The following is a 23,132-nucleotide window of genomic DNA, read 5'->3' as shown; positions in this document are numbered from 1 at the left end:
ACAATGTCCAACTGCTTGTCAGATTTGGAGTTACATTTCTTTAATTTGGCAAGATTTATCACGATGTTATTTAACACCTAGACAGTGGGTGTTTACACAATTTACACAGGTTGGTCTAAAATCCGAGATGGAGATCGTTTTTCTATTTCTGAGATATTAGGGATTGCGTCATAATTGGAACATGCGCAACACTTTAGTATTTGATGGTAGACATGGAGTGAAAGCATATCTACGAAAGTTGAAGGGAGAACTAATGTGGCAATTTTCTTTATTGGAGCAAGTGGAAATTCTTTCCTCAGTGGAGTGTTCGTCTTGCCTATTGGCAATTCAACATGTTCCACTACCCCATGTGATGTAGTTATTGGGTAACCATACTCCATTGTCACACCCATTGTAAGTAGTGTTTTTTACACACATTCATTAATATATAATTGTGTGTTTTCACAAAAGAGATAGATAGATAGATAGATTATATTATCGTCTTCGGAGGTCAAATATGACCTATGAGACAAAAAATATTACATTTCATGTGATACGTGTGAAAGTGAGTAATGACTCTCGATGTTCAAGAACTTTACCAATGAATGTTGCAATCGAGAGTGCACATTGTGGTTGTGAGAGGAATTCATGCAAGGATTGGGCTCGGTCGAAGAGATGTGGAAAGCATGGTCGAATATGATCCAAGGCAGAGCATTGTATCAAAGTGTGATACTCATATTCGCGAACTTGTTTAGGGCAAAGTGTGCATAGCCGACCACTCTCATCACTTGTGCCCCAAGGCCATGTCTCACATCGCAATGCACGTGAGCTAAGTCGGATGGAAGCAATGGTTCGAATGGCACATAACGGTATGGGCTCTAACATGTATCGATGTGTACGGTTTCCCCGTTCCGCGAAGAATATGGTTTTGTAGTTAGGTGCAACATGTGTAGTATAATGTGTGAAGCGTGAGACTCCACATTTGTCCCATGTCATGATACATTGGCGTTGCAAAAAGGCCTCATTTACAAAGGAATCTAGTGATGCATCATGAAGCAAGTGTCTCGCATACCAGCTACCAAACCAGAGAGAGAGAGAGTGTGTGCATAGATGTATTTGGTATGATACAATAACCGATAGAGATACGATTATTGTCCATATACGGCTACGACTACAATAGCCAATACATATACTATAACCATCCAGACACGATCGGATAGGGATACTATGACCGTCCGAAAACGGATACGGATACGATGACCATCTGAATGCGTATACCGATACGATGACCGTCCAAATACGCATACAATTACAGACGGAGACCCGGCTCAGGCCAATGGCTAATGAGCTATGGAGGAGGAAGAGGGCCTCTCTAATAATACCTGCATAAAATATAACTAGTTTTTATTCTTTCTTCCTTTTTGCCAAAAGGCTCCATTTTCTGATGTTATTTCCTGATGCTCTAATGTAAAGAACATTCTTTCCTATTCGTCCAAAGGGGGATAGAGAAAGCAAAACAGATGTTTTTTCCATGACATGACAGATAAAATCATCGCAAGATAAGCGATAGAACAAAGGAGAGCACTTTTCTGAAGATGGGTCTTTTTTCTTCTTGTCCAATATGCATCTTGTGGTTTCATTTTCAAGGTTTCTGAGAAAATTCCATTGAAGAAATAAAAAAGAAAAAAGAAAAAGAATGAATGCTTGCAGGTATACAGACCTAACTGCCATTTTCCTTCTATTTTTTAATTGTTAATCGATTTCCTTTCCCTCGTTCTCATTGTTTTTCTGCCATTTTCTTCTATTCTTTTTATTTTTCGTCTTGTTTCTTTTTCCTTTTGAGAAATTTGAATTAGTTAGTAACGGTAACTGCTTTTAGGATTGATTCTTCGTGTGACAACATTCTCCTTTGCAGTAGTAAATAGCCATTTTTCTTGGTTTCTTTACTGTCTTTGTTTTGCTCTTTTGTTTTCAATGGTTATTTTGGTTGGGTTGATTAACTATATTCCTAACATGGATTAATGATCTCTAAGGTTGGATTCTATATGATAACAGTCTCTTTCATCCTCTAATGCTATCTACTCTGGTCTCAATGGCGAGAAAATGAAACTTTTACATTGATGCACCAGAATTTCGACCTATAGGAAGCAAATCCTAAAATGGCTACGATGACAGATTCCTATCTAGGAATTGGTTGAAAAACCTGTCTAACATCAATGCGCAAAATTATAATCTTTGCTCTACGAATAATGATAATATTCGACAATCAATATTATAATATGCTAGATGGCTTGGATCATGAAGTGATTCGGTGAATGATTCGTCGAGTGCAGGTTACTACAGTTGTCAACATCTCTGTTTGCTTTGTTGTCACTATCAGTGGGTGAGGCTATGGAACTAAAAGCTCGGAGCGCTAACCACAGTAGGTGCATGTTTGGGGATAGATTCTCTTGCAAGAGTGCTCATGGAAGTGATTGTGAGTGGTGTGAATTGCCTCAGGAATGTTATCACAAAGAGATGGTGGAAAAGTTAGGTGCCAATTGTAATGGGTCTCAGCAAAGGAAATTGAAAGAGGTACGAGATTGTGCTGATATAACCAATAGGGAGAAATGCTGTCCATTCGATCACTGTCGGTGGTGCATAAGTGATGTTTTGTATGATGGTTGTTTTAAGGCTTGGGAGGCGAGAAGACTGCCCTCTCAGGTGTTTGAATGTAGAGAACAAATTCAATGAGTAGGGGCCAAGCTTATGGCTGAGTATGCTGAATTTGTATGCTTATACATTAATGCTAGTTTCTTAGAATCTACTATAACAATTAGTCACTTTAGGTCTTATTAACACAGTATGATGTATTGTCCCTTGGTGATTGTGAACGTATGTCAAATTATGCTTTACAGCTAAAAACCAATGGATATTATTGAACAAATAGACAGGCTTTTTTGTGAAAAACTCGGTCACATTAATTAGACATGCTAGAAGCATGGAACAACTACACTGAATAACCAAATAATACGACTATAATTGGACGTAAATGATGTATTACCATGAGAAAGTTTTAAGGTTTGCATTATGCCATTATAACGATATCATGTTATGATAAACAGTTAGAAAATTGAAGCATTGCCTATTCTTTTCATGGTATTTGCTTGGGGGCACTCTTTGTTTTCCAATTTCCCAAGAAATGTGAGCAAGAATGAATTCGATAGAATGAAAAATCTTCGAAAACATCTCAACAAGAACTAAACCAAGCCTACTTGTTGGTTCATTGAAAATTTAAGCTTCAATGATTGTATCTCCATAGGAGCCAAACTAAGGAAAACTTTCTCATCAGCAAAACCTCCTCCTTGTTTCCTACTCACGATACTGTGTCTTGAATCTTTAGCATTATCATGTAGCAAGTTCAATGAAGACACTTTTGCCGAAGACACAGTCAGATGGTCAAAGATATCAAATGCACTGATATTTTCATCCGACATTCGGATGCATTGGGTCTGCCCTTTCCGGCAATACGAATTATCCCATCCTCGGCGATGCAAAGTCAGAGCATATTCAATCTTTTCAACACACCTCACTGCCTTGAAGCTTACTACATGCAAATCACACGGGAAGTTCACTGCCAATGGTGCAAACTTCTTCTGAAGAAGGGCTGTTTGAGCAGCTGATGTGCTCTCAATTCGGCTGAAAAAAGAATGCATAGGATAGTTCAGCTGAGCTGAGATTCTATGTGAAAGCAAAGAGGGCACACGCGGAGTTGATGCAACAATGTCTGGCACTGATGTTATATTTCTCTCTAGAAGAATATGAAAAGTAATGTCCATCGGATGATTATCAAGCACACCTTGGCCCATACCTCTGTCATCATCTCTTGTTAACCTCCTATCAAGCATTACCTCAAGAGTGCCACTTTTCAGGCTTGTTACGCCAAGTGCTTGACGAGTGTGCAGTGAAAATCTTTGCCCCTGTGATCCTTGCAAGAATGCAAGAGATGGCATCGGGTAGTAGTTTCCTTGGAGAGGGATCTTCTCTCGATTCTTTCTTGCTATGGTTTGGTACCCATTAAGGTCAGAAAAGAAGGTATTTTCAGTATCGAGATCTGTTTCGAATTTGACAATTAGCTCTTTGTCATTATAGTCATAACCAAGCAGCTCCACATGGTACTCTATTTCAGCCATGAAAGCTTGAACAGAATCAATTGCTGTGTAAAGCCGTGCTCTCCGATAAACTGGAGAAGGGTTCCATGAGGTTTTAGGATGTGTAAATACCTCTTGCATTAGATGCCCAAGAGTAACCACCATTGAACCACCTGGATTGACAATAGATTTAGCTTCTCCAACTGGTTTGAAGAGATAAGCTCCACTCCCAACACTAGAGTAGAACGCAATGTCTTCTTCCAATGAAATTCCATGACCATCCTTACGAATTTTCAAGCGTTTCAAGAGCCCATCTTGAACTGAGAAGGTCATTGCTTGATGTTGGTTACATATTTCAACTACATCTTCCTCTATTTGAATGCATTCATAGGGAGAAGGACACGAGAATATTGTACCAGGAGTGTTAGAAAACTTCACCTGTGCATGCTTTGCAGCATTGCATGACATTGAATCCTTTGAAACTGAAATGAAGAATGTTTGTATACCCATTGGTGGAACTCGTGCTAGCCAATGCAAACGGTGTTTGCCACTAGTCATGATTTTGCCACTCTTATCAATCATCCATTCAGGACTTAATTGACTTTCAATAGGTTCCCATTCAGCACTCATTACACATATATCTGCCCTCCCCACAAGGATCATAATGACCTGATTTACTGGCTCTTCAAGGGGATTGTAAACCACCACTCTCTGTACTTCATCATTTGTTAAATTGATGACCTTCTTAACTGGTGGCATATCATGTGAGTTGTGATCTTTCTCTGGGGTGAATACATCCAAATCCATATCGCTACACATGCCTTCCAAAGAGCCTTTACCAAGCATGATAGCCATAGCTTGTGCCATAAACCTTTGCAAATCCAGAAGTGCTGATTGCATCTTTCTTGCATAATCAATAACCACATGGTTTTTTGCAGTGCCAGTTATGCCATCATGATGTTGAAATAATGCAAGTGTCCGACGAGCGGTTACTAGCTTCTCACTTGATGGAAAAGGAAAACTACTTTGATTTGATGGTTGACAATAACCCAATGATAGAGAATATAAAATATCTGTTGCCCGTAAGGTTTCTTCCAAAACACGATCTATTGACTTATAGAATGGGCGTGAGACATAATACCCACTCCAATAATCATGTTGTCGATCAGCATATGTGAAAAAATCGCCGGAAAGAGAAGGAAATTTCACCTTCCCTCTCTGGGCTGCCATCTCTACCTTAGCTGCCATGAAGTAATCTTCAAGAGTCCCAAAGGACAATTCGGCCTTGAACTTTGAATGTGTATTAATATAATCAAAGATCTTCTGATAATTCTCAAACTGAATATCTGCTTCTGCAATTGTAATATACCGAAAATCATCTCCAAGCGGTACAAGAAGCGTATTTGTCTTGTATAGGGTAGATTTCTTTCTATATTGATCCAATAATTTTTCAGCTCTCTCTTTGATATTATCCAAAGTTATCCTTTGGGGGTCCTGGCCCCATGGACAATGTGCTGCCAAGCCAAACCCAGGAAGACGCCAATAATCAAACTGACAACATATAGCTGGCTCTGGACCACAAGTATGTGGTATATCATAAGAGTAGAATGGCATCATATGGCAGAATATGTCAGTTTTATTGTATTTATCCCAGCTTTGTCTCCAGAAGAATTCCAGATTTGTTTCTTGTGCAAGAACCTTTTTCACTTCATAATGTGTCCTTTGAATGAGCATATTTTCGAAGCCCATTTTTTTTAAAAGGTATGCCATAGTTGGAGAGTGCCCAAAGGGATCTATAGCCCAAGAGTTTTTTGGAACAGCACCAACTGTTTCATGAAGCCAACGGTTTCCCTCAGTGATCTGCAGAATAAAACAAATCATTAAATTACTCTATTAGGGAAAGAATCATAATCATTACAAGTTCAATAAAATGAGCTAATGAAAACAACATACTTGTTCAATGATGGCATAATAATGAGAATTAGCCTGTCACATCCATGAATACATGTTAGTTAAATCTCTTCCAGCAATTGGATTTTGAACAACAACTTTACTTTATCAAACCCTTAATTAACACAAATGAATGCCATTTATAAGCAAAAGTCTTCCAGAAAAGATACTGTACATCAATAGACTTCCATATCCATTTAAAGATAGATAAAGATGTTTTGGTTGTATGCCAGCTAGAAGAAAAATGTCGCATAAGCCCGTTGTTGAAACATGATCCAATTTATCATTTTTTTCAGTTTCAATCAGAAAAAAATCTTGCATCTCCTTTGATATATTTCATATAAATGGCTCCCATGATTTCCATTGGAACATCTAATCAAAAACTTATGCGTCCAAAGACAAATTCAGATTCAATTGAATGAGAAACAACATACAACAAACCATTCCATAAGCATGCTAAGAATAATGATAAACTAGAGGAAATATGGTACAACAAACACAGGATACGAATCAGATCAATAGAAATAAAATGATTGTCTATCCTCAAGTCTGTGTGCGTGCAGTTCGCGTATGTTAACACTTTTGACCTAAAATAGATATACTGCTAGCTTTGAATAGTATGCTTACAATTAAAATGATATAAACGACATACTTATTTGCATAAAATACCTCATCATTCATGACCCAGCCACCTCCAACAATTTCAAGCTGACCATTTTCAACTAGTCCGATAAAATCCCTCTTCTCAGCATCAGTTGCATCTCTCCACCACCGCTCCAGGTAAGACATTTCTTCCCATATAAATTTGCGTCGCTTGTCCTATATTAACAATGGATTATGGGTCTAAATAGTTCCAAGAGAACTTGATTGATCACAACAGGAACATTATGTATATATATATATATATATATATACACACACACGCTCTCTCTCACTCACTCACTCACTCAAAAAAAGCATAAAAACTACATCTAGACTAGATATAGCAGAAATTATTTGGTTTGATAACCAAACACAGTGAGATAGAAATGAATCAATATCGCTAAGTCACTTGGAATGTAGATGCAATTCGCTTCCCACCCATTGCCTTTTATGTAATGCCCAATGCCAACTTTAGAGTAGCTCTTGATTTTCTAGGGTGGTGTTCAGACCACAAAGATCACCCATGACCCATAGGCCAGAAAACCCATCTTAGCAATCTACAGTATATACCACTAAAAATATGACACGATAAGCATTTTGACAAAATCCAAATGGACACAATGTTGAATATTTGATAGATCATTGGAGAAGTAGATGAGATTCACATTCCCACCATTTATTTTATAGCATGCCATTGCTTGGTCTCATAATTAATTATGATTTCTTTCTTGGGCTATGAAGTGTAATAGTATTTTAAGACACAGAGATCAGCCCTGAAACCCTGGGGAGGTAAACCCATCGTATTCATCGATCGTAAATATCAAACAATGAGCATGGACACAAAATGTAAATGAAAAACTGTAAATTTCAAACAACCGAATAGTGTATTTTATATGGAGAGGAAATCTATTTAGTATTGACATGGAAATCAGACGAGATGAGACAGATATCATGGAGACAATGCAGAATGAAAAATGGTTTACCTTTCGAAGTGCCTGAACAATAGTCGATAGAATCTTGCGAGATCTCTCTTGGTAATACTCTTCAAAGGTCTGAAGCCAACCAGGGTCGTTGTGAGAGTGTGGGACGACAAAAACACGAAGCTTCTTCTTGTTCCATTCATTTCCTACATACTTAACATCCCACCCTTGTTTCCAAGCACCCCCATCAACATCATCAAATTCAATTGAATCATAAAGATCACTCATCTTTATGTCTGCTAGAGCTTCGGACAAATTGAACCCGATCGATGGTGTGATCACCTCGAGGGGGTCAATCGGTGTGAACACATGGAAAACCCACATGAGGATGAGAAGAGCACATGCAAAGATGAGCATCAAAGCCCTGCTTTGCTTGACTGAGATCTCCTGTAAGACTCTTCCTCGCCGCCGATTCTTATGTTTGGTGTCATAGCTTGATGCGGGCGATGGAAGCTTCGAAGAATTGCGCCTAGAGGAAGCTGCCATGGCCACCCAAAAGTGAATTGTTTAAAGATTATCTCTGATGCCAGCAGTTTGAGAAGAATCCATGGAAGAAATTGAGCAGAGAGCGTCTGGGTAAAACAGAGTAGCCCGAGGAGTGTAGATCTCGAGACGATTTTTTTCTTTAAAATTTTTTGTTTCCATGAATTTACTAAAAACTAAAACTAAAACTAAACTAAGTAGTAGTAGTAGTAGTAGTAGTAGTAGTAGGGAGTAGAGTAGAAGAGTAGATGTATATGGCGGTTTTGAGGTCATGGGAAAGGCGGGTTATTTTTTTGACCGAAAAACAAAAACCACCTGTCAAAGCGGGCGGTCCGAAAACCGCTGGTTTTGCTGCATATCGATCGCGGAACACTCGTGTTTTCCCAGTTGCTGGACTCTATTTACTTAACTTTTCTTCTTCCCAGAGCTTCTTTCCCAGTTGCCGGACTCTGTTTACTTAACTTTTGTTCTTCCCAGAGCTTCTTTCGATCACGTGACAATTCCTTCACGTCTAGCTATTGGGGGGGGGGGCATTATAATGAAGTGGCCTGGGGTTTTCAGGGGGCCAATATATGGCCCATAGTATGAACCATACGTGCATTCGCATTCACGAATGATTGAACCATTCGCGCGAGAAAAACACCCTCAAAGAATGATAAATACCATACTTTTGGATTATCTATTTATTATGAGGTAAATTAGCCTAAAAAATGAAAAAAAAACATTAAAAAAATGGGAAAAAACACAAGAATGTTTGAATAACATTCGCATTCGTTTTTTAACATAGGAAAACGAATGTTATGCTAGACGAACACGAATTTTACGTACTATGATATGGCCCCCTGAAAACCCCAGGCCACTTCATTATAATGCCCCCCCGGCTTGATCCATCCCTAAGGGGATGTAAAAGGAATGATCTGATCTGGCAGCTCGATGATTGCTTAATATATCTGTATTTGCTCCTCGCAACTTCCTGATCCGGGTGTGCGAGAAAAAAAAAAAAAAACTTTGGCATTGGTCTCTCTATCGTCGGTTGGGTGCACACCGTAGTTCTAGGGCCGAAGAACCAATGAACATTGTATTTTTGTTCCCCTTGAACATCAAAGTAGATTGTCGGATAAAGTTCTTTGATAAAGTTCCCGTATGTTCTTTGATAAACGAGTAGTGCACATGTAATGCGAATGGTCCCCCTTTGTAGTGGGTAGGGTTCTTCGGCTTCATAGTGACTCCATGCCGCTTTAACACAAATGGAATTCGATGCGGTTATATAGGGCAATAAAGTAAAGGAGACGCCTACCCACATTGAGGAAGTTACGAGGAACCATGCACCCCTATATTACCACAACATTGCTCGGCTTTCTTCCAAAGTACTAGGGCCTAGGACATGCTCCACTTCATTCTTATGCAAAGTACCCCAAATGCCCAACATTTTAGATACATCATCGGTAAGCAATTAATCGGGATTTCTGCACTCATGTAAGTGACTCTTAGAAATTAGATGGATGTGCGAATGAATCAATGTGGATGGGAGATTAGAGAGGTTAATCACATAATTAATGGGGGGAAAGGGTTAAGGAGGTTGCTTGCTTAATCAAGTGGAGGCTAACCACCTAATTAATTTAACTAGATATGAGGAGGCTAATCACCAATTCTCTTAACTAGATAGTAAGCACATCAATCAACAAATTAATTTAACTACAAATTAAGTAGACTAATCACCCACGTAATATGGGAGATTAAAGAAGCTAGTCACTTACTCGATTGGGGGGGGGGGGGGATTAAGGAGGTTTAATCACATAGTTATTGGGAGATTAAAGAGTCTGATCACACAATAATCAGGATATTAACAAGATTAATGACTCGGCTAATGGGAGATTAAGTAGGTTAATTACGCAGTTAAAACTGGAGTGGAGACAAAGGAGGCTTAATCACACATGGGCGATAGTAAAAATGGGAAGGGGACATATTTGCAAATAATGGAAACAAGAAGATCAGAAAGAGAAGAAGAAGGAAGAAGGAAGAAGAGGAAGGAAGAAGAAGAAGAAGAAGAAGAAGAAGCCATGGTGTTGCTCCAGCTTTCAGCAGCACCATCTCTCTTCAGAAGAGGGAGAAGAAAGACCCATTTCTTCCTCCTCTGTCCTTCTCCTTCTCCTCCTCCTTCTTCCTCAATTGTTGCAAAACATCTCCAATACAGATCAAATCAAGCTTTCCATGGCTCCTCTGCACCCTCACCCCCCTGCTTCTTCTCTGCAAAAACGCTAATTCGCGCAAGGAAATCCCTAATACCTGCAGAAAAGAACATCGTTCACAAGAATAAAACCCTTACACCTATCCAAGCATTAGAAGGGGAAAGAGCTCCGTCATTCACAGAAGAAATCATGCTTCTGAATGGTGAGCTTATTGTTAACGAGGATGATGGTGGTGATGGCAGTGGCTATGGAGAAATGCATAATAAGCCAGAAGAAAAACATCCGCTAAACCCTAATGCTAATAAGATTCTTACCCTTCCAACTCTTCTTACACTTGCTCGGGTCGCTTCTATACCGGTTTTGCTCTGTGGTAAAATTCTTTTATCACTAGTCGTCTACTATATAATGTATTTGTTTTCTACTTCTCTTAATTTTCTGTTTTCTTCTTTGTTTTGTTTTAGCTATTTATGTTACAAAGCGGTTCTACTCTCTATAATGCAATTATCTTAAATTGTCTTTCTTCTTCTTGTTTAGCTCTATATGTTAAGTTAGATCATGTGATCTGATCTACCAATCCCACTGTAGCTTGTTTTTTCGTGATATATGTCTCCTTTCTTTGTTTAGTGCCCTGGATTTTAAGCTCATATAATATGGCCATGCTGCTTGAGATTTTGATGTAATTTAAATGAGGACTGTTGTCTTCCAGAAATGACTAAATGCGCTCCTATTCTATGCCTTTGCACTTGACAGTGCAAAAGATTACTTAGATTGAGTGGGCATTATTATCATTTTTAGATATGGCTACTATGTTCTCACATGGCCACATAGATTCAGTGAGCCTTTACCATCGACAATGTGGACTTCAAAGAGTTCCACTAGAACTAGTAGTTGAAGCAAGGATTGTAATGACAATACTTATCTACTATGCTATGCCTGTCATTGATGGTGTGAACAATAGCCATTAGTGTAAATGACATTTTTAGAGGGGATTACAATGCTCTCAAGTGCCTCAAATTGATGATGTGAACAATAAACTGGTAGTTTGAGTAGAGGATTGCTATTGTTTTACATATGAATACGACAGTCTTGTACGCTATACATTCTGAATGTTATTAGTAATAGTAGGAGTAGTAGGAGTATTATTTTCCAGGAAAATATCCACCCTGAAATGCTATGCCTACCATTCCTGGTGTGAAGAATAGTTGGTTCTTTCAGTGTGGGTTGTTCAATTTTAACAGAATGACTAGACATTTTAGAGGATGCTTTTGACAGTGTGAAGAAAATCTAGTTGATAAAGTGAGAAATAACTACAATGTGCTCCTATGCCTGCAGTTGATAGTGTGAAGAAAAGCTAGTGATTAAGTGAGGACTATTTTCCTTGTAGAAATTACTGCAATATGTTCTTTTATCATTGAAATTATTTTCCTTATAGAGGAGCTAGTAATTTTCACAAAGGGTTATTACATAGAATCTTTAGAGGACACATTCAAGTTGATGGAAAGAGCTTGAAAACATGCAAACTGATTTACACTGGCCTGAACCACTGAGCTACCATCTCATTTACCAAGAATATCTCATACAGGTGGGGAATCTCAAGGAGCTTTGACTGATTTTCACACATGTTCCATATGGGATACAGTATACCTCCCATTGATCTACCAAAACGTAATTAGGCTATTCATAAATCACAGCTTTACCAATATCTCAATTGAGATTGGCACACTTTATCCAAGGATCTTTTCTGTATCAGTATTCTCTAATAGTACAGGATTATTTCATTAAGGAAGTGAATACTGAAAACCTTTAATATTTTCACAATGGTTAATTCTGAATTACTCAGTTCCTGTACCATGTGGTATGAATAACAAAATGTTCTTTTAGTATTGTACTCAAAGTGTACAATACATAAAGGATGGGCTAAATATTTGTTATTCTTTGTGGAATCTTGTTTGTTCTTTATGGTTAATGCTTATATTTTATTTTCAGTGTTCTACTCAACTGAATGGTGGGCGACAACCACTGTAACTTGTATATTTGTGCTCGCCGCTGCCACAGATTGGCTAGATGGGTTTCTGGCGCGAAAGGTTTTGCAACAAATTTTGTTCATTTGAAGATATTTGTTGACAGATGCATATTATGCATGCACCAAGAAGTAATCATTTCAATGTGGGATGCAGATGGGTTCTAACTCTGCGTTCGGAGCATTTTTGGACCCAGTTGCAGACAAGGTAAGAAAACATGTTATGTAGCTGAAGTATGTAATGTATGCATAGATATTATTTTTGAAGTCTTGAGATGATTAAGCTGTGGCAGGTGTTCTTGCATATAATATCAGAAAATAAACTATTTGTATGTATGATGTTATGGACATCTTTAGTACTCAAATAAGGATCTTATGCATGAATCAGGACGCAAGTTGATCATCCAGTTCTTGAGCTGGGTTTCTTTTCATTTGTTTGTTTCTTTGCTAATTTGGAATTTCAAACTCTGAGATCGCTGTAGAAGCAAAAACTAATGAGATGTAAATTGAGATATCCACCATCAAAACTGATTCAACATTAAATTAAAACTCCTAACTCTTTGCAGTTAATGGTTGCAACTACATTGGTTCTCTTATGTACGAAGCCAATCCATGTATCATGGGCAGCAGGACTTCCATGGTTGATTCCAGTGCCATCGACAGCAATTATTGGGCGAGAGGTAGGGAAGGATATTCCTAGGGACAAAACACCACAATTCACCTAATTGTTGGATATTTACTGGAATATCCCTAATCAATTTTCAAAACTTGCCAGCTTACCCCTATGGTATTTTCACCTTTAATCTACAGAGGGGTTCTTGGTGTGCCTAGGCAAGAGTAGGTTAGTTAAAGTTAGGAATTTAGTGTCTTGTCCCTGTATTTGGCCATTTGCAATCTTGTATATTGATTGATTGCTCGATTGTCTGAGCCTGTATTGGATTGGCCAATTGCTCTTTCAGATAACAATGTCAGCGGTTCGTGAATGGGCTGCTAGCCAAGGCGAGGACTTGCAAGCTGTAAGCTGATTCCTGATTTCTAATCTCCTTGTGATTTGTTTTCAAAGGGGGAAAACTCTGAAATACCTTGAAATGTCCTTAGTCATTGTCTCCATAGGTAATATCTGAGCTTTGAGGATGATAATAAAATCTATCTCTCTGTATCACTCCCCATTTCTCTCTCTCTCTCTACACACACACACACACATAAACATGGGAAATAAAAGATTTGTGAACCTAGGGGCATTTCAGGACATAATGATAAATTTAGAGGTGTTTTGGAGTTGTTCCCTATTTTCAAAAACAATAGATCTTTGGCAGGGAAGGTGGTTGGCCTACTTAGTGTTTTGGGCCCTTCCCCTATGATAACAATAGATCAAGAGTTATTCCCACCATTGTTTCTCATTGAATGGAAATTTGAAGCCCACACGTACGAATGCGCATTTGACACTCTTATCTTAACTGCTGGTATTGATGCAGGCCGTTGCAGTGAATAATCTTGGTAAATGGAAAACAGCATCTCAATTGATCGCCATTACAACTCTTCTAACAACTAGGAGTTTCACCAGGTACTATATATACATATATATAGTGTATAAATGAGGTTCTGGAATTCCATGCCATTTATAACTGCTTAATTCATCTCCATTCATTTTTCTTCTGTTTCGCAGTGAGGCTGGAATTGCTTATTTACTTGTCGGGGTCGGAGTTACGTTGCTTTACATTTCAGCTGGATTGGCACTCTGGTCTTTGGTCGTGTATATGAAAAGCATTTGGGAAACCTTGATTAAGTGAAAAGCTTCATTGAGGGGTTTTTTTTAAAATCGATTTTTGCTCTCTTGCTGCTGCTATTTGTGTTCAACAAACTACCAACCCATGATACCCTCATTCATATGGTAGAGGTAGAACCTGCTGTACAAGAAGGCATTCAGAGAATATTCTTTCGAAAATTGTAAAATAGTATGTGGTAGAATCATAATGGCAGTGCGATGTTGAAGACTGATTTCAACTTCAATGAATATGTTCTATGCTTTTGACTCCTTGTAGAAGTGAACTAAGAGTCTTATTTCCTTGATTCAGTGATGGAAGTCCCAACGACAAACTCATTGTTCTCTTCATCAATAGCTTATATTCGGCGTCTTGGTGGTTTTCGGGATACATTATATCAAGTTTTGTAATGGAAATTTTGTCGACCCATGAAAACACTTTGAGCGTTGTCTTTCATAATCTCAACCCATGCTATAATGCTCATATTTTGCTCATTTCTTGTCTGCTTTGATCTTTTCAACATGTTGCATGCGTTCACACAAGGCTTTCTTGGTTTTTCTCTAATTGATGACGGTATTTCTCATGAATGCATTGTTCTCCCCTCGAGAATGGACAAAGCTCATATGTTTGTAAGCCATTTTTTTGTTGTATCTTTATTTCTTTTTTGGGTAAAAATAATGATTCATTTGTTAGGTGTGATGCCAATTAAAAGAAAAAATGTAGTGGGGTGGTGTTCTCTTTCTTTATGTTATCATCAAGTGCACATCAAGAAGTTTTCTACTATCCTAAGATCAGCCTCTAGATAAGTTACATAGTTGAATGCATCTTTGTAGCTTTTTGTAATACACAATTGCAGATATTTTTGCATTTCACACTGTTAGTGATCCCTTTGAATTAGTCAGCCATCTTGGCAATAATTTTGTTGTCCCTTTGGGCAACTTCTTTTTTGCTGTTTTGTGAAACAATAGTAAACTACTTTTTAATTCTATTCTCTTTGTGTCGTCATCAACACATTGGGTCTTCATAAAGTTCATATCTTAACCGCATTCTAGACAAATTGTACAACCACTTGATTTGATCTAGGTCAAGTTGTGATAACAATCCCATTGAAATAACATCCAAAACAAGGATGAGGACATGAGATCCATTGTGAACATAGGGTATTCGTGCTGAGCATTCTAATTCTACAGGAGTGCTTTGTGTAATTGTAGTATCATGAAAAGAACTTGATTCTAAATGGGAAATGTCTGACACAATGGTAAGAGCTACAAAGAAACTTCTCACATAATCTACACAATCTTTTAGGATTTCTTGTTTTTCCTTCACAATAAAAAAAAGGAGAGAACGTAACAAATGAGATGGTCAATTAAACAACAAATGTTTCATTATTTTGTAATTATAGGTAATGTTATGATGTCATTATGTTGTGTTATAATGTTATGAGTCATGATTATTATAGCTAATATTGAAACTAATTGAGCATAAAATCGTACTAAATATTTAAAAGTTACAAGTATGCAAAGTTACGCAAGATAAAGAACAATAAAATGTATTCATTCAAACAAATTTGTCTTCCCATTTTGTGGAAATGACCAACTTATTGTCTTCTATTTTGTTATCGAGAACTGGCTACCACTCTCCACCAATTTATTTTTTTCCAAAAAATATTATTCTTCATTAGTAGAACTTCTGCATACATGTCGAATGTTTAGGTGGAAAACATTACAATGGCTCTAGCCATGATAACCTATAACAAACCACAAAGAAGCAGTATCGGCCGAACAAAAGCCCAAGAGCTCCACCGAAGCAGCTCGTAACCCATGATGGGTGGAAGTAGTCGACCTTCACCCACACACTAAAAGCCTTCGTCACCGGCTTGAGGGAGAGGAACCGAGATTGCCACGACGAAGAAAGCCGAAGGCCGTACGGAAGCACACGAAGCCGACGAAAGCTAAAGCGGATGTCGGATGCCTCACACTTGAGCTTGAGGGGGCGTGTTAAGAGATCAAGCTCAACTTAGTTTAGTTATTTAGTCAACCATGTAACTTCGTAGTTACCTAGATAGAATCTAGTTAGAAGTGTTGACTATAACGCCTTAAATAGGACCTTGTGCTTAAGTGGGATATTCTAGATCCTCCACTCCTAAGTACATTTAATAGAGGACTTATAAATTGGTACCTATATTCTACTCACACATGTGCACCTTTGCACATGAGATGTATATATACCTCATTGTGGGTATTTTTGTTTTTGATGATGATGATAATGCTAATTTAATATAGAGTTAATCATCCCCCATCTTGTGTTGTTCATAAGTGTTAACTTCTTCTCTCTCTCTCTCTCTCTCTCTCTCTCTCACACACACACACACATATCACTTAATCTTCTGCTTATCAACTAATTAACCTGTAATTAATCATCTAATTCTTAACCATAGGCATTTGGGAGTTTGTGTTAGTCGCACGTATGAGCATTGAAGTACATGTCACTACTTCTATCCGTCCTTTTAAGGACTTGTATAAAAAGTATTATGTAGGACATTGTATGTACATAGTGTTATTATTTTGAATTGAGTTTACTATTCTGCTCTCTCTGTCTCTCCCACGTACTCTCTCTCTGTGATTAAGCTTTCCATTAAACCTGTGTGTATTCTCTGTTGCTCTATGGTTAAGTCACTTTCGTCTGCAAGCTTCCACACACTACTTTTTACAGCAAGTAATGCTTTAATTTGCATAAAGGGATCAATCAAACTTAAATCTCCTTTCTATTTAGGCTGTATAAGAACCGACTAAGCTACCTTTGTTATAATATTGTCTACAATAGCATTCCCCCAAGTAAAATTCCGCACTAGCAATTGAACTTTAAGCATTACTGACCTAGAAAACAACCATGTAGACGCTATATACCAAATGGAGGACAAAAGCACATAATTAGCAACAACTACACGTCCTACTAGGGATAACTTTTCCCTATTCCAATATATTAGCTTATTCCTTAATCTTAACAACAAGGGCGCAATCATATCTTGTACACTTAATCCTAACCCCACTCTACATCCTAAATACCTAATGGAGTGCCCTTTAGGGATCCATGTGAATCCTACGCTAGGTACATTAAATGGCGGATCTCCCGAAGCCACCCAAAAACCTCATGATTTATCCTAATTAATTAGTGCACCCGATGCATCTGAGAAGTCATCCTCATCTTTTTGAACCTGCAACAAGTTAAATTGTGAGGCGTGAACGTAAAGAGTTGTATCATTGGCAAACTCATAGACTACAGTCAACATCAACATCTGCAAATGGTAATGCTAAACCTTTGATATTAACATATTGAGAATTTAAATGTACAACAAACGCTTCAGATACTTAAAAATAGAAAAGGAGCAAGTGGACATCCTTGTCTTACTTATCTTGAAATAGAGAATCACCTCACTCTCCACCAATTTTGGGACAAAACTTGTGCAATTCATGGAAAGATGTCTCTCTTCATTTAATTAAGATATCTCCAAAAACAAAAGCTGAATTTTGAACACAACGCTTGATTTGGATCCGATTTTCACCAACCATACAGGACATGTTGGGAAGGCGTTGTCGTGTTGTAGATACTTGTGCTCAACAAAGGGGTTAAAAGATAGTAAAATATGGATACAAGCTGGTTATGACACTTTAAGCATGATGATGGATGCTTTCGTCGAAGGTAGATTTGAAGAATCAAGGTGAATTGGTGTGACATAGTCAAAGAGTGCCTTTACAATAGGCAGTTAATGTTTTGGTCATAATATTTCAAGAGTATATTGGATTTTAATAAATAAACGTTCTTTGGAAAGCTTGTTCGGCGTGCTACAAATGTTTAGAAGGGGTCGTGAATAGAATCAACCGTCTTCATACCCAAAATAGAAGGTCTATTGGTTGCAATCAAAGGAAAGTGGATGAAGTGTTACATGTGCGACACATGGCAAGATACATGCAAGCACTAAACAATGAAGCCCCTATTGTATATAAGTATAAGTGTGGGAGGTTTGAGGATAGCCTTAGAATATCTCTCTTGATGTAGTGTGAGTTTTTTATCTCCACCTTGTTAATCTACTCTATGTTCATTCTCCTTTCCTCTCTCATAGATTATACTACTGTATATCTTTGTCACTTACAATCCCTTATTTGCTATACTTGGATGATTATCATTGTTACCCATAAAATATTATGAACCCTCTTTCATGGAGTGAGTTTATATGTACATAATATTATCAGCTCTTGATTTAGATCTTCCCCTCTCATGTTTCTTCATTGATTTTCTTTGTCATACCCATTCATCTCCTTTTGTGTTTATGGTCTTTCTTAAACTCATAGATGTTGTTATAGTGCCCTATGATGATGTGCTTTGTGTGTTTCTAGACGCATTGTGCTAGGTTTTTGAGAGACAAACTCTTGCGCAACAGCATACTCATGCACACAGGTAGAATTAGATTGGGGGCCAACATAGACTATAGGTTCTTGGACAACATTTCTGTCTACATCTATAGACCAAAGAATGTTAATGCTTAATAATATAAGGAGCGGAAAGACAATGCATTATGCAATACAAGCCATTCTTTCCAATATTCAAATGCAATTTGGGCCTTCTACACATAAGTGGATAGGTTTATTTAGTCCATTAGATGTTTTGATTGGAGTAAAAGCCTACATTGGGAAAGACACTTTTATGACTTTTGATGTACAAGATGATTAAAAACCGTGTATTCTACGTTTTGATGTATGTTTGGGAAAGACATCTTGTACAAGACTTTTGATGTACAAGACATATAAGGTTAACTTTCACACATATGAAAAGTTGGAAACAAATTTGTTTGGTTTTTATTTGCATAAAGAAGTGAGGGCGGTCGCAAATGATGGATCAAATTGGATCTTAGATCCATATCCACTAAAAGGTGATTCTTTTTTGGAAGTTTTGGATTTTGGAAAAGAGACAAGTATCTTGATTAACTTGGGATTCTGGAGAACTATATTGGAAAGTGTCGGTTCAAACTCAAATAAAACATGTGCCTTTTTTCAATATTCTATGAATATTGGTAGGAAAATATTCGGTGCTAGATCGTGGAAGGAACTGACTGCAAATGTGTTTTGGAGAGAAATGGACTTTCCTCACAACATCTCAATCAAATTTGGAAATAGTTGTGGGGCATAAAAATGAGTCAAAAAATTAGTTGTTCTTGATAGTTGTTGGTTCACAAAGCTATACCAGATAATGGTTGATGAAAAGGGATGAATGCAAACAATATGTGCCATTTTTGTACAAATCTAGTGGAGACTACTAAGCATTGTTAGTGGAATTGTGAATTTGTGATGGAAATGTGGAAAAGGATAATAACATAATTTATACCAGTCTATCCTCAAACAGTGTATACATGGGGGGCAATATCATGGACAACGGTACATGATAAACCAATGGTATATGAATAAGAGAATGTGGCAAATCCTCTTGTTATGAGACATGGTATGAAGCAAAAATCAATTATACATTTGAATCCTCATATAGAGATTGATAAACATGAAATAGTATCACAATTTGGAATATTTGGAAGGCTAAATGTTTGAAGGTATTGCAAAATGTGACCAAAAGACCTGCCCAAATAAAATTTGGGGTTTAGATAGAGATTGTGCATAATCTTAAAGGTCCATTGGATAATATAAAAGCTAATATGCAATGGGCGGAGTTACAACGATTGGAGTTTCATGCCATATGGGAAAAAGGAATATTTTATAAGCAGACTTCTGATAAGGTGGAGTGGTTCCACTCTACGCCGAATAATTTATTTACATTGACAATTAGAACTTAGCATGGGGGTCATAACCTAAATGTCCATATTTCATGTATAACCATAGGGTGTTTTTCTTAATACTAATGTGGTATCCTGAAAAAATAAAATGCATTCATACGTATTACATACATATACATATGTTCTTGTCTAAAAGGAGTGAGTGAAAACAAGAAGGTTATGCCATATGGTGTTAGGGAATAGATGCACAAAATTTCATGAGACAATAGCATAATGCTCTTTTGAAATCAAGAAGATAAATTGTTTAATGTAACCGATTTTCTTACTTTTTGAGACACGTTGTGTCCCCACCAAAACCTTTGACAATTTTGTTAAAATATATATATTCAAATTCCAAGACGTTACGTGTGCACTATAAAAAGATGTTCAAAGTCATAATTCATGTACAAATATCTAGGTGTGAAACAATTGAGAACGTGAGACATCGTCGTCAAGAAATGTCCATAAAAAAGAAGAGCAAATGGTGATTAAAAATGTGTATTGCCCTCACTCCACCTTGCTCTTTGATGCCTCTATGCTTGTGGTTTAGGTGGTTTATCGCAAATATGAGTAAATATATGTTTCCCATTACCTAGGTCATGGAAGTAATTGTATTAGGAATAAGCTCTTAGTGTGAATGATCTTGAACAAAAACGAAGAATATTTCTTTCTAGTTAAACATAACATCAAATCCATTGCTCAAGACCTAAGACAAACAATGTTTATGACAACATTTTCATAATTATATGCTTAAACTTAACAATTGTAAGCAAGCAAAGTCGGTACAAAATGGTTGGAAAGTGAATGAATGAGGTCATGTTTTGAGGAGCAAACAACTAGTGTACATGATCTCAAACTAAGGAATTTTGCAGTGAATGTGACATTAAACCCATGGCCATAGATTGATCCATGCGTGATATTCTTGAGATTCGACATCCGTAATATTTGTGGTATTCGAGAATAGAAAATGGCCCTAAGAATATTATAAAACCATTCATTTACATATACATATACATATACACACATACATACATACACATACATATATACACACATACACAAACATATATATACATATACACACACATACATAGATACATATACACACACATACATAGATACATATATACACACATACATAGATACATATACACACACATACATAGATACATATACACACACATACATATATGTGTACACATACATACATCAATAATTAATTAACTCATTAATATAATAATTAATTTACTATTAACTAATTAATTCACTTAAACATTAATTGATTCACTAATACATTAATTAATTTACAAATACGTATCTTAATTCATTAACACATTAATTAATTCATTGGAAAATATTAGTTAATTAATGCATTAATAATTAATTAATTAGGGCTTTGGCAAAACTTAGGGTTTTAGTGAAACTCTAAATTTGCAGCGGACAACAAGATGTAGGATTAGGTAGAGCATGAGAGGGAGTCGATGACGCAGGCCGAAAAGAAGAAATTTTGTTGAAATTAGGATTATGACAGAAATTAGGGTTTTTTGTCGAAACCCTAATTTCTGGCCGAGAACAGGATATAGAGGGAAGCGAGGGTGTAAGTAGCACGTAGAGGGAGTAGGGTGAGGCGTCTTCGCTTCCTGTTGGCCACTGTTCACTCGCTCGTAAATAAAACACAATTTTTTATTTTTATTTTTTTTTAATTTCAAAAAAAAGAAGAAAACAAATATATTTACATGTATTCGTATTCCTATTCGTATGGATTCGTGGGGCAGGCCCCACGAATGAGAATATTTCAATCTATGCCCATGGCCATACTATCCTTTGTTCACTGTGTAGGAGTTGGCAAATGGCTCAGCTCAAGCATGAACCAAGTCGTCAAACCATTTGAAATGGTTCGCTAATTTGGTTTGGGTCAGTTCATGCTTGAGCTTCCTTAATTGGTTTGAGCTTGGTTTGGGATGGTTCGAACCGAGCCGAACCGTATTGGTTAAACCAGTTACCAAACCGATAAAGGCTTAATCAGCTCGACTAAACTGGTTCCTAATTGGGTAAGGCTTAATTGTTTTGGCTTAAAGAAGGCCAAATAAGTTAAGTCGAAACCAAACCATTGCCAATTCATATTGCTTGGGATTGAACAAATTTTTAGAAAAGTGTATCCATCAATTGTAATGCAAGCAAAAATCTATTACAACCAATTTGATGTGGTCTAGGGATGTCTTAAGAGTCTCTTCATATGATGATATAATATATGTTTTACATTGTACTTTTTGCCCTTATGTAAACATCTTGTTTTTCTTCCCTTCTACTCTCTTAATTTCAATCACGTGCATTTCTTCATGTGATGTTATATCACTATTGATTGGAAAATCAAATCCTCATCTTTCTAAACATAATAAAAAACATGACTTTGTCCAAAGGTTGATAAAGACACAGAATGTATCAAAGGCATAAATGCCTCTCGCGTAGTTTGAAATAAAAAGGCAAATGTGTAATACTTTTAGATAGCACATACATTATTGATGGTTGAGAAAACCTATATCCTTCTTAATTAGGAGGTCCCTCGGAAGATAGTGTGTTTGAAAGGTGGCCATGTAGGATTCAAACTCATGCTAACCAATATCCCACTTAACTTTGTCAAAACGGCCTCATAGAACTTGTTACATTGATTTCCAAAAAATGTCAAGATTTAGAATAAAATCAAATTTCATGTGTGGATTGAGACAATGAATTCTAGAGCAAAACGGATATTCCATGAATCATGAAGGGTATTTTGGGGGAATTTTGGAATGATGGGATTGTGGGAAAAGGGGAATCTAGAGTATTTTGGTGAAACCTCTCCAAAATATTTTTCTTTGGGAATGAGCACAATGTGATGCAACCAACGATGTCCTATTTGTAGATTCACTCAAATATGAAGTAACCTCTAAGATCCTATATGACATAGAAGAATTGCAAATATATTTTAGAAAACTAGATATCCATGTGTGTGTGTGTGTGTATGCATATTAGAAACCTCAAAGTAACGTGAAAACCCACAAAATAACGAAGAGAAACATACAAGGTGTCAAGTAAACATTCAAGTGCTTGGAAGCACTCAAAAGAAGTGAATGTAGGTTTGAAGTGGTCTCTCAATAATAGACAATTAACCAAGGATTGCTTGGAGAAACTCACTTCCCAT

The 23,132-nt window shown here is 37.1% G+C and overlaps 3 protein-coding genes across 3 annotated transcripts; 2 read left to right on the top strand and 1 right to left on the bottom strand.

The window, feature by feature from the left end:
- Positions 1 to 1,564: 1,564 nt before the first annotated feature.
- Positions 1,565 to 2,781, top strand: LOC147853870 (uncharacterized). Its single transcript, XM_087332054.1, has 2 exons — positions 1,565 to 1,689; positions 2,313 to 2,781. The coding sequence occupies exons 1-2, from the start codon at positions 1,676 to 1,678 to the stop codon at positions 2,710 to 2,712; spliced, it is 414 nt and encodes a 137-aa protein (XP_087188180.1). The 5' UTR covers positions 1,565 to 1,675; the 3' UTR covers positions 2,713 to 2,781.
- A 210-nt stretch (positions 2,782 to 2,991) lies between these two features.
- On the bottom strand, positions 2,992 to 8,188 carry LOC147853869 (alpha-mannosidase 2-like). Its single transcript, XM_087332053.1, has 4 exons — positions 7,685 to 8,188; positions 6,729 to 6,878; positions 6,063 to 6,095; positions 2,992 to 5,969 (listed from the first exon to the last, which is right to left on the bottom strand). The coding sequence occupies exons 1-4, from the start codon at positions 8,165 to 8,167 to the stop codon at positions 3,219 to 3,221; spliced, it is 3,417 nt and encodes a 1,138-aa protein (XP_087188179.1). The 5' UTR covers positions 8,168 to 8,188; the 3' UTR covers positions 2,992 to 3,218.
- A 2,007-nt stretch (positions 8,189 to 10,195) lies between these two features.
- Positions 10,196 to 14,403, top strand: LOC147853868 (CDP-diacylglycerol--glycerol-3-phosphate 3-phosphatidyltransferase 2-like). Its single transcript, XM_087332552.1, has 7 exons — positions 10,196 to 10,723; positions 12,340 to 12,437; positions 12,531 to 12,581; positions 12,940 to 13,053; positions 13,333 to 13,389; positions 13,849 to 13,937; positions 14,040 to 14,403. Exons 1-7 carry the CDS (start codon positions 10,225 to 10,227, stop codon positions 14,161 to 14,163), a joined length of 1,032 nt encoding a protein of 343 aa, XP_087188678.1. The 5' UTR covers positions 10,196 to 10,224; the 3' UTR covers positions 14,164 to 14,403.
- Positions 14,404 to 23,132: the final 8,729 nt, after the last annotated feature.

Source organism: Azolla caroliniana, unplaced genomic scaffold (assembly GCF_043228905.1).
Source record: "Azolla caroliniana isolate FFs.n. ecotype wild unplaced genomic scaffold, voAzoCaro1.0.p SCAF_16, whole genome shotgun sequence".
NCBI classification, from domain to species: domain Eukaryota; kingdom Viridiplantae; phylum Streptophyta; class Polypodiopsida; order Salviniales; family Salviniaceae; genus Azolla; species Azolla caroliniana.
This window is presented reverse-complemented; position numbering and strand designations above follow the sequence as displayed.